This window comes from Ambystoma mexicanum, chromosome 5q (assembly GCF_040938575.1).
Source record: "Ambystoma mexicanum isolate Mex_15411 chromosome 5q, UKY_AmexF1_1, whole genome shotgun sequence".
NCBI classification, from domain to species: Eukaryota; Metazoa; Chordata; class Amphibia; order Caudata; family Ambystomatidae; genus Ambystoma; species Ambystoma mexicanum.
In genome coordinates, this window is record NC_090933.1 from 1,011,547,509 (window position 1) to 1,011,560,459 (window position 12,951).

At 43.0% G+C, this 12,951-nt stretch overlaps 1 protein-coding gene across 5 annotated transcripts in view; it reads right to left on the reverse strand.

Moving 5' to 3' along the window:
- The window catches only part of CSMD3 (CUB and Sushi multiple domains 3), a 3,270,409-nt gene that overhangs the window by 1,072,861 nt on the left and 2,184,597 nt on the right, over window positions 1-12,951 (reverse strand). For all 5 annotated transcript variants that reach the window (XM_069621531.1, XM_069621530.1, XM_069621528.1 and 2 more), the window contains one exon: window positions 10,065-10,203. In XM_069621531.1, the coding sequence (XP_069477632.1) occupies window positions 10,065-10,203 (139 nt within the window). The remainder of the gene's footprint in view (window positions 1-10,064; window positions 10,204-12,951) is intronic.

The following is a 12,951-nucleotide window of genomic DNA, read 5'->3' on the forward strand; positions in this document are numbered from 1 at the left end:
TCATGGTCAGCCCAAAAAACAAGTATTCTGTTCAACCCCCAAAACACTGTCTGAAGACAATAGGCAACATGATGTGGCTTTGAGTCAACCTTAGCAACATAGCTTTTCAAGGTGTTCACAATGTACCAGGAACTAACACATACACCATCTGCTCTACCCCTCCTCAAAATAAGCAGAATAAATATTAAGAACATGTTTATAGACATCTGACGCAGCATAAGTACACACAATTACATATGTAGCCCCCACACACTGAATACTCAATGACTGGCCTGTCCTTCGCCATATTGAATTGAATATTCCCATAATGAAAAATGGAACCGTTTCATCTGCAGCAAGCTAGCCTTTCCAACGACAACATGCAAACCTACGAGAGTAGTGCAATGCCTGCCTGACTCATGGTTTAGAACCAAATCCTCAAAGACAGCCAACATCACACTCGTGTTGAACAAGTGTATGTGTCTTCTTATCTGACCCTCCCAACTACACCACTACAACAAACCATTACATTTTAAGCAAACATTCTTAGGAGATTTGAACTACAAAGGTCAAGGATTCATTGTGGATGACATTATTTTTATTGATTACATCCTGGTTTGATAGAACAAGATGCAACAAGGCCACTCTATTAGATATTTATTTATATATGTATGTAACACCCAGAATCCTTGGTATCACATCGTTCGTACAAGTGAACATAGTACAAAAGTCAGACATGGTAGGTGAAAGCAGCACGATCAGGCAGAGAAGGAGTTAATCGTATTTGTTGAAGACACATTTTCTGAAGGCTGTGGTACAGTGTTCATTTCTGATGTCGGAGGGGAGAGAGTTCCATAGCAAGGGAGCAGTGGCACAGACTAAAGAGCAGTAATATTGAAGAATATTTACACATTTATCTGGTTAAGAAGCACACAGATGCCCTAATCCTAGACGTCAATCCAGCCTATGGAAACATTATTAACGTATGCCTACAATGCTTCAAACATAAGATAGGACTTGATGCATCAGGCCTGAATGGATGACCTTATTCTGTTCTAGTTTGGTTACCCAATAGAAGCAGACCACTCCTTGTCCACCCGAACAGCAGTGCTATATTGGCTCCCTCAAAGCTAAGCACTACTCCCTTGGCTGTTTAACCATTTTACTGCTGACAGTATTGTTGTGCCGTGCTAAGCCTAATTAATCATAAACACAAGAAACAATGCCTAGAGAATGGCAGACATGTGTTCAGATGAGAAGTAAATATGAAATGTACCCACTGGCTTTTCTGATAGACAATGTTGGGATGTCCTTTCAGCTATATGCACCTGCACATCGATTCTGACAAACCTAGAAAAGCACACCCTCCCTTTAAAACACCTAGAACTGGGCAACCCTCAAGAACCTGTGATTCAGCAACAGGAAAACTGACATAATTCTTTGGCACACATGACATGTACTGCCTTCCATTCAAATGGCCTAGTCCTGGAGTCCTTCACCAACACTCCCTGTCAAATCTAGGTATGTTGGAGTTATTAATGACTCAGTCTTGCCATGTTCTCCACTCTGTAACACAAGAATCCGACCCCCAGCTATACATGTTGAAGAACATATTACCCCCCCTGGAGTTATACCCCAAAGTACTGTAGCATTTGCATGTTCCCTTGTTCTCACTCATCTTGATTACTGCAAACAGTCATTTTGCAGACCTAAACTATAACAATGGTGACCAATGAAGATGGGGACCAAATTTGGCTGAACAGATGCAAGTGTTTAAGTAAATGGTACTCGTAACTCCATCACCGAGATACCTACTAAGACTGCATTCAGGTGACTCGGATTCGGTGGAAAATGTAATACATCTGTATTATATTTTAAATCAAAACATAGAAATATGCAGAGTATGCATTTTTTATATGTATTGCTTTGAGAAATGCAATAGCTCTGATAAAGGGAATGCCTAATAATAAATGTAGAGGTTAAAAGTAAGCAATCCTGAAATTATCAATACAAACAAAAAACACTTCTAAACTACTAATATGTTGGAAAAGTGTTTTTACACACATGGTGCGAGACATATGTCTCATACCCTAGTACTAGATACAGAATAATGATCAACAAACACATCTCTTTGACACAAGTGTTTTATTATTTTGACTACATATAAAACCAAGGGACACCACAGAAAACATATATGATAACTCACAAAACAAAAAGAACAGTGCATTATATACAACAATACATTTTCATATGATGTACGTCTAAATTGATTGCATCACGTTAACCCTCATCTGTCCTTGGCACTCTTAGATTGTCAAGTTCTGAAACACCCTGGTGGATGATTATCCTCAGTTCTTGGACCTGGAATTTGGAATTATCTTCATATCCAGTTAAGAGAAGTAGGTATGATATATGATAAGTCATTTATACACAAGGGTTTTGTGATGTGGCTGCCTTTAAAAACAACCCAAACCACATCAATTGACGACTGTACATGAGAGTGAAGAAATTGCTCTTCGTTCGCAGCCAAAACTGATGCCTCATTGACATATTGCCACTGTATAGTCCACAAAATATCCCCAAGATAGAGGCGATACAGCTGCATGAGATGTTGTCCAACCGTATCCCACTAGGTGGCTCATTGCCACTTATATCTGAGCATCATGCCTGAAAATTCAGAGGCTATGACACTCGCCCAGGAAGCACGAAAACTCACTTAGTGGTGTTTGTTCCCCCACCCAGTGATCTCATTTTATTAGCCCCCCCCCCCACAATCCATTGAAATAATGATGTGTGCGATATTACCAGTGTTTGTCCTTCAGTGTTCCACAATGATTTCTTGGTAGCTGATGAATGGACAAGGAAATGCACATATCATGCTTTTGCAGCAAAAAGAAAGTAATCTGCCTAACACCACTGGCTTAACAGGGGCCCCCGCAGCCCCCGCGGTGCGGGGGGGCCCGCGGTGTGGGGGGCCCCACCAGCACATGGCTGGGAGGGGGCCCCAGTAAAAAAAAAAAAAAAAAAAAAAAAAATTCTAAAAAAAGAAAAGTTTCTTTTGAAATTCACTCTGCATTCATAAAGAACATTTCTGTAACAGAAATAATTTCTTTATGAAGGCAGAGTGACTACAAAAAGAAACTTTCTTTTTGAAGTCTGAGGGCCCCCGTACCCCATGACATGGAAGACCCTAGGCTGGAGGCCTCCATGTCATGGGGTGGGGGGGGGGGGGTGGGGAACCCTATGCCTTCAAAAAGAAATTGTTTGTTTTTGAAGCCACTCAGCCATCATAAAGAAATTATTTTGATTATGGTTCGGTCCTTAACTGAAATAATTTCTTAATGAAGTTATAGTGACTTAAAAAAGAAACAATGGGGCTCATTCTGACCATGCCGGTCCGGAAACAACGGTACTGGTAAGCTTACAGGCTCTGTTGTTTCCGGACCGGCATATTACAGGTCTGCCTGGTGGGGCTGCCGTGCCCGACAGGTCTGACCCTGCCAGGCACAGCAGCCACGGTAGGCAGACCTGTCACGGAAGCACCGGCACCGTTAACAATGGTGCAGGTGCTTCTGTGTCCCCATTCCCGTGGAGTCTGGGGTTTAACGAAATTACCGGCACCTGATTTCCCAGCCACCGGACTTGAAATAGCACGGTGGCACCGGGAAGTCAGGCCATAGTAATTTTCTATGGGTCTGGCGGCAACCCGCCGGTAGCACCGGCACGGTTACCGCTGGACCCATAATGAGCCCCAATTTCTTTTTTAAGTAATAGGGCCCCCCCTCAACTCCATGAGGTGTGCGTGTATGAGTCTATGGTGAAAGGGTGCACACTCAAATGTATAGCCGGCTGCCTGTGTGTGTATGGTGAAAGGGTGCACACTTAAATGTATGGGTGGCTCTGGGGGTGTGCCTGCATGGTGAAAGGGTGCACACATAAATGTATAGGTGGCTACCTGTGTGAGTGTATGGTGAAAGGGTGCACACTTAAATGTGTGGATGACTGGGTGTGTATAAGGTGAATGGTGTGTGTGCTTGTGTACAGGGGCACAAGAAAACCTTCATTTCGGGGGGGCTAACCCTTCAAATGTTGGGAGAGGCGCTAACTTCACATGCGGTGGGGAGGGGGAAACTTATTTGTGTGGGCGCATCCAAATTATTTACGCATTTTAATGAGACTATTCTAGTGCAGATTCAATGTTACAAGCAGTTAACTCTCTCCTATAAGTCTCCTGTTCCCTCTCTACCCTTCCAATCACTCCCCTGGCATGCAAGTACTAAACCCACATCACGATTTCAATCGCCTAAACAATGTGGAATTTGAATGCAGGTACTAACAGTGAAATGCTTTACGTTGGTAATTGCTGGGTTCTTGTTAACAGCAAAAACCAGGTGCCGTTTAAAATCTGTGTCCTGTTCGGTCTGGCAACTGCTCTAAAGGTTAGCCAAGTTGAGTCAATATAGCCCAAAATGTCAGGGGGGGGTAGTGCTGAAGCCCAGTCAACTCAATGGTGTTGCGCTACTACTTGTGTTTAATGCCTTGCTTACTCCTAGCCCTATTCTTCCTCGTCCCAGTACTTATATACGAGGCAGTACGTGTGTTTGAGGCACTCTGCCTCATACAAAAGTACTGGGAAGAGATAGAGGTACATGAGGTAATGCCTGATTTAGCTACCTGTAATCTTCATCACTCCTAGTCCCACTGTTCCTCATCCCAGTACTTACCTATGAGGCAAGGAGCCTCATACGAAAGCTCTGGGACAAGGAAGAGGGACGCAGAGGTAATTCTGGGCCAAGGAGCTGATTGTGGTAGTTGAGGTGGTGGGTGGGAGGGCGAGTGGATGTGTGGGGGGGCAGGATTGTGTGATAAATCATAATGGTTGTCCATGTTCAAGCTAAGCAGGCATGATATGTGGTATTCGTGGCTAGAGAGGCATTTTGATTTAGCCAGTCTAGTCATTCCTCAGTTTGGTATGACTTTCTTTTAACTGGACATTTCTGATAAAGTAGTCCTGCTAACTTTAATTACCTGGCTAGATTGGCATTTGGGTGCTGCCAGTCTAGCCATTTCTTACTGTGGCATTGTATATTTTTCTGGGCATCTGTGATAAAATGATATGATGTGATTCAAGTCATTTATAATGCGCCTGTACACAAGTGTACACAAGGGAGGGATGATAGAGGGAGGACAAGACAAACGATCTCACTAGGCCTTGTGTCATTGTGAGAACGAGAAGTGCAAGGGAAAAGGGAGCAGGGAAGTGCAAGTGAGAGGGGAGGGGAAAACAGGGCAGCAATGCTCTCAGTAAGTGCAGCCAGGGCAGAGCAGCTATTGGTTGTTGCAGGAGAACAATGGACTGCAGGGTTACAGTTACAGCCCCTAAGTGCATGGTAGGCCCGGAGGCAGTGCAAGGGTGACCAATCAAGAAAGAGCCTGGACTCAGAGAGACTCTGAGGGTAGCCAAGCAGCCAGTCAGTACAGCAGACATGTAGGTCAGGTAGGTCAGCAGGGGGGGAGAGAGAGCGAAAGCAGCAGAGAAGAGGAAAGCTTTTAGCTGCTTCCGAAACTTCAGGTTGTCCGCCTCAAGTTTGAGAGGCGCAGGGAGGCCATTCCAGTTGGAGGCACCAGCAGAGGAGAGAGGTCTACCCCCACTCTCTGCCTGGAGAAATGTCTAAGCCTTAGAGAGTTGGAGGTAGCTGAGTGAAGGGTTAGAGAAAGAAGGTATTTTGGAAGAGAGCATTGGATTTAGTGTTGGCACTGGCCCCAGAAAGCCTTGTGGGCAATACAAAGGTTCTTGAACTTGATCCTTGCAGCCAGTGGAGAGATTTCAGGGCTGGAGAAATACAATCCCAGGGCTTGCGGCCAAGGCTAAGTCTTGCAGTCCTGTTCTGGATTATTTGCAGATGAAGGAGACTAGAGGAAGACAGATTGAGAAAGTGGCTGTTGCAGTAGTCCAGCTTATAGACAGTGAGCTTCTGGTGGAGAGTGAGAAAGGGAAGAGTCCCTTTGAGGAGGAGCAGCTGGTAGTGGGACTTCTTGGTGATGTCCGAGATGTTAGGAGAGAAAGAGAGTGTGGCGTTGAAGATGACACCAAGGTTTTTTGCCTCGCAGGAAGGCAAAGGAAGAGGGCCAAAGGTGGTCTGCTATAGTGAGAGAGGAAACACAGTGGCAAGGGTCCCAATGAGAAGGATCTCTGTCTTACTGGCATTAAGGCAGAGATTGTTGGAGGCGCACCAATACTGAATCGTGGATAGACAGTCAGGAATGAGCAAGAGAGGAGAAGAGGATGAGGGGAGCCTGAAGGAAAGCTGAGTCATCCGCACAACACTGAAAGTTAGAGGATAAGGTAGAGATCAGGGAGGCCAAAGTGGCCAAGTAGAGGTTGAAAAACCAGCGTGAGAAGATAGAGCCCTGGGGAATGCCACAGGTAGACAGAGGTGGCGGAGAGAATGGGACCACGATCGACCTGGGAGCGGAGTGGCGGTCCAAGTGGAAGTAGGTCAGTCACTCTAGGGTCTGATCTGTGATGCCCAGGTTCTCACAGAGTCGATTGATCAGGATGGCGATGTTGACCCTGTCGAAAGCAGGGGAAAGATGAAGGATGAGAATAGAAGGAATGCTGGAATCAAGGTTAGAGAGCAGCACAGGTGTTTAGGAGAGCAGTTTCCATGCCTCTGGCAGCTCTGAAGCCAGACTGATGGTCATGGAGACAACCAACAGATTCAGTGTGGAGAGTAAGCTGGGAGATGGCAAGCTTTTCCAAGAGTTTGCTCAGTAAAGGTGGAGATTGAGCGATAGTTTTCCAGCAGGTAGGATCAGCAGACTGCTTCTTGAGGAGTGGGTGCACAAGGGAGTGCTCAAAGGGAGAGGGGAACATTGCAGTGGCGAAAGAGTGATTACAGAAATCGGCCAAGGCTGGAGCGAGGGTGTCAATATGTGCTTTGATGGTTCTGGAGGAGCAGCGGAGCACCTGTTTGGACGACACTTTCATAGATCGGACTTGTCTAGAAACCTCGTCAGGTGTTGTCAGAGAGAAAGAGGAAAAGAAGGAGGAGAGAAGAGATGGCCAAAATGGGCCGAGAGAGGAAGAGGACATAGAGGACAGTATGTCCTGAGATTTAGCAGAGAAATGAGAGGCCAGAGCTGTACAGAGGGCATGGGAGGGAACAGAAGAGGTATAGACCACAACAGGATTGACCAGTTCCTTGCAGATTTTAAAGAGTTTGGCCGTTTTGTTCGAGGCCATGGAGACACATGCTTTATTGTGTGCTCTCTTCTTGATGAGTGTTATTGCTTTGACTGGCATTTTGCTGAAAACAGTCTAGGTATGTCTAAATGTGGCCTGGCATTCTGTACTATAATGTTATTACGTGTTTACACTGGTCTACATTGTGCAGCCAGTTGGAAGCATTAATGTTCCTGTGCACTGTTGGTGACTTGCATGTATTGGATTGTGTTACCCTACAAAACAATTGCAAACACTCTGGCTTTATAGCCAATTTATCTCAGAAAGTGTGCTGTATATTGCATTAAAACACATATGTACATCTTTTTCCTAGTGCAGTGTGCGGCATACACCTTCAGCAGCACATTCATGCGTATTGTGCAAGCGTGACAGTCTAGGTCGGCCCAGAGTGTGGCGCAACCCGTGATTTGTTGCCGAGTTGGGGGGCCCCCTCAGCATGGCTCGCAGGGGGGCCCCCACATTTTGTGTTACGCCACTGCCTAACACAGCTTGTTTCTAGTTCAGCCATTTAATAAAACACAAACGAAACTTTGGTTAGATTGACATGCAAGGAGTTCCAAATTTAAAAACGAAGTGTTAGGAACTTAAACATGATACTTAGATTGAAGCAGGGAGGTGAGACGTCTAGGCAATGCAGTGTCATAATCATCCGAAACTCTACTTCTATCCAGGTGGGTCCTTCTTATGCGACCAGCAGTGTAAACAGAACAGGCGAACTCTGGAAATGCACTCACCCTGTCAGTGAGATATTGGCCTCCTTTTCAAACAGGTATGCCACTTTTCAAAGGTTGCTTCCTATAGATGGCCAGTGCCTAGTGTCTTTTATTTTATGGCTATCAATAATGAATTCCATGTGCTATCACTAACCATATGGATGTACTACTTTGACGGAATGCTGAATGAAAGAGTGTGCATGTTTCATGTCAAAAGATAGAACATACCATTAAGTAGAGTGCATTTGTGTGTTCCAACTGTACAATCTGTGCCTGATCCATGGATTTTTTTTTTTTGCACAATTCAACCTGACTTTGCACTGCTGAAAAGTGACGTTGCACTTCCGATGGAAACCCTGATTCATGGCACTGTGCAACGTGTTTTGTTGCACTGGAAAAAAGTACACATTGCACAGCTCCATGAATCAGGGTTTGTGTCAGCAACACATAGTCATTTTGAACAACTGAGCCAACAGTTTCATGAATCAGGCCCTCAGGCTTCAAAACAAGTGCTCTCTGGAATCCATTTGGCACTTTGGGTTCCCTTGTTTGTTTGTTTGTTTTATTATTTGTAATGAGGCGTCATACCCTCAGGTAACAGTGCGCAGCATTTACATGAGATTGCGAAGCTTGGTTACAACATAAAAACAAAATATATAACATACAGTAATAACCGAAATATATACATATGTGCAAGTAGGCTTCAATGGGTTCCTCGCTGCACTTTAATGAATTGGAAGGCCGAGAGAGAACCTGATTTCTCAGCATCACAGGTAATTCCAGGGAAAATACATTGAACTCTGATCTTGCGTTTAGATGTGCACTTGCTTCACACTCATCAATTTAGTCGATACGTTACTTAAATATTGTAATTAAAGAAGAAAGGCCACAACACACAGTTGTTTAAATACCGGATTAATTGTTTATACTGGTGATCATTTTATTTTTGATCAACAGCTTGAGCATGTTTAACGTTCTACAGGAAAAAAAAAAACAAAAAAAAAAAACAATATTCTGCGGTTCAGAAAGCACCAGAACGTTACTAGTTGATGTCCTAGCCCAATCTACAACATCTGCCAAATACAAATCGACTTTGTGCGAATGTTATAAAACTCCACTTAAACAAATACATGTACACATAAATACAGAAATAAATATATAAATACATACAAATTCCGCCAATAGAGTTATAACATGTAAATCATTTGTCAGAAAAATAGATTTGAAATTATGATTGATATATATGTCTGCCCAAATAGTATAGATCCCTTTGCTGCAATATCGTGCATTTATATAATACATTAATATGTTAGTGCGTCAATTGATAGCTGTTGACGTTTGAGACAGTTGATAAACCAATCTGACTATTTTCAAACTCTATCGTCAATAAACCATTAATGTGATTCATGGAAAGTTTTTCACGGTGCAAAGTGACGTTGCACTGCTCAAAAGTGTATTTTTGCAGTGTAAAATCAGTGCAAAGTCATTTTTGCAGTATTAACGGCCTAATTCACAGTAGTGTTTTATAATGGCAAATTCCCATTGGTAAACGTTCTGTGAATTAGTCCTTCAGTGAATATGCACTGAATTTGCACTTCAGAAATACACTTTTCATAGTTCTATGAATCAGTGTTTGTGTCGGCAGTGCAAACACACCTTTGAGCAGTGAAAAGTCACTTTACACAGTGAACTAATTCCATGAATCGGTTCCCATGTTCGGACTGAAGACGCTTCACGTTTTGAGTATGCATAGTGTGACTTATCCTGTCACTTACTGCCAAGTAGAGCTATTTTTCCCACAATAGGCTTTTATCTCCTCTACTGCTAGGAATGTTGTTTTGTCAAAATATTGGCATTACCCTGCTAATGAACAAAATCATATCAAACATTCTGTGTGCATTTACTGCAAACTGTTGTTAGCTCTCATTAACTTGCTATCTTTCTCAGTGCAGTGTGGCATGGAACCTAAAGCACCTGGACTCTTTATGAAGGCCTATCTATACATTATAATAACTATTCTAATACTACCACCACACACTGATACTAATATAACTATTAATACTAATATGAATAAAATCATAACAGTAGCAATACAAGTAATGATCATAAAAATGATAATAATATACCTGATGAAGGCCAGAGATATTACATAGTCAGTATTCACAGTTATTGTCCAGTCACAGTCTCGGCTGTGAGGGTAGGGATGAGGAAAATTTGGGGAAAGAATGAAACCAGAAGAACCCGTCAAGTTACCCCCGCATGGTGCTGCAAGAAAACAGGAGAACAAAAAACAGCTTTTACATTTTTTTTAATAGAAGGGAATACACATGCATTGTTGATTTTTCAAACAGTGGGCAAAACTCATTTGATGTCTCATGTATTATTCATATATCATGGAGAATTTATGTATAAACAATATTGGTCTTATTATAGAAATGGTAAGAAGCGGAGCAAACACTGGTAGTGGTAATTCAGCCGGCTGCTCACTGCAGCACATTACAGTAGCCCCGTATTATCAGGTGGAGGTTTCTGCCAGTGGAGACCTCCACCCAGTAATAATGATGGGAGCACAGTGGTAGGGCACATGGTCACCTGGGTGTCTCCATGCTAATTCATCCCCATCACCTGTGCCTTCAGGTCTGAATGCTGGTTGGGGATTATGGAGCTAGTCATAAGGTGAATACATCTGGAAAATTGTACATCCACATTAAGACCTATTGAGAACTGGTGGTGGAAACCTACAGAAGGTGGGAGGGTGTAGTTGGTAGTTATATTAATAGCTGTGCAAGATGCTAAGCAATATAGAAGATCATTAACGTGCAACCTTGGACTTCACCAACTTAAAGACTGAACTCTCTTTCATTATGGTACATTATAGGCATGATTTTGAATTCACTGAAATATGCACAACAAACAACATCAAAGAAAGCTTCACTCAAATACAAATTATGTAAAGGATGATAACACATTACTTAAAGACAGTACTGTACTTTTGCAAGGCATAGGCTATGTGGCACCCGTCGTGGTTAATCACAAGGATGTGTTCACTATTACATAAGGAGGACAGAGCATAACTGTCCTTGACACTCTCCCACTGTCTGTGCCTTGATACTTGAGCTCCAGCACCCGGTTGTAGAGCATTCCTTGTTTTGTTTTGGCCAAATGCACCAAGAGCTGACTCTCATGTATGCAGATAGTCTAGCTTGCCCAAAAATGAATGGCTGGGGCAGTGAGGCATGGAGGGGGTCTGGCACTGTGCAATCAAAGATAACTTGCTTTATGATTAAGACTTTCTAGCACCCTGCATCATGGGAAGTGGCAAACATTCCTAGAGAAGTGAGCATACCACCTGCTTGTATATCAGAGATACTCCCTGAATGGTGTGGAACCTTCTGGTAATTGTATGAGAATATTTTTGCATGAACATCCAAATGAGGTATGTAAACCACACAAACATGCAAGGCATTTAAATTGTGTGGGTAGAGCTTAAACATATTCTATATGAATTCAAACATATACTTAATGTGTCAGAAGACTCCTTGTTGTTTTAATTGTTAACTCACCACTCTTTATTGCAGGGCTCTGAAATAACTGTGGTCCCTTTATCCAGGCACACATGTAATATTCAAGTTACTACAACACATAGCGCTTCCAGATATCTAAACAACTGCTGGTCCCAAGTTCAACACAACCTTTACACATTTCGACTATACACTTCTATAATTAACCAATAGCCTTTTTCTCGCAGTAACACTAACTCACTATAAGTAAATAATTGTTTTCCCATCCATGAGAATGGAAACACCCTGCCAAACGCCACTGATGAGTGCTGTCAAAGATGGCGGCAGAGGGAGCCGGCCATCATCCGGCTTGGAACATGGGCTTGTACTGGCGGTTCAAGCCTGAAATCCTAGCCACCTGATTGGCTGGCTCCCCCGCCCAGGGTGCTAATGGACAATTGGATACTAGAGAAAAATAAAAAAGGACACACTATTTTGTGTCCCAAATACTTTTCTCTAGCATACAAAAGGGACCATAATCGATGAACCTTTATTTCTATCCATGGTCTCCACAGTCCCCTTTCCAGGCCAGAAATCATTAAAAGATCCGGATGGCATGTGCACAACATCGCAGAGGGCAGCCCTTTTACCCTTTTTCATTTTATATTTGTAACACTCCCTCAATGCCTCCTTTCAAACAGTCACACACCCATTCACCAATCACTTCCAAAAATTATACACATATCCCTATGGCCATACTAAGCTCCCACACAGCAACTGCCACTTAACAATCTTCTACAAATCTTTTTGCATCTGCATTTCCCTTACTTATACAAAAACATCGTACACAATGCACCTATAAATGCACATATGCTTTGTGCATTGAGAGAAGTCCATACATAGAAGGGGCAGTATGAATGGACAAGTGCTCATGAGAACCCAGGAGGGAAATGCCAAGGGATGCCAAGGTAGGATGCCACTGGCTAACTACTGGAGCAGAGGAGTCCCAAGGGTGGGATGCATCTTAACCGTAAGATCTCTTTAAAACATGTTTTCTGTCAATTTAATAGGTGTGTATAAGTCAAAATGTTTCTTGGTGTTACATAATTGTATAAAAGTTAATTATAATTCCTCTTTTATTATATATGAAGGAACTCTAAAACCTCCTTTAAGAAACATTTTTTGCAAGACATACCTATGTCTGTCATTATCAGCTGTGCATGCTGGGGATGGAAATCATTATTCAATTGCCTACGGCATAAGGCTCCATCATGACACAAGCCCAACCACACCACTCCTATTATTCACTGCACCTACCCTGCATCCTAGCTCAGTGTCCACTATAGCCTAATAAGGTAACCAATGGCCACTGGGCATGGCTTGCAGCCATGGCCAGTTTCCAAATCCATGTGGCATAGGTTTCGGCCATGCCACATTCCCCAATAAGCAAATCAGAGTACACATTTGCATTTGCCGAGGGCCAGGCCCACTACGCACACACCAAATGAATATC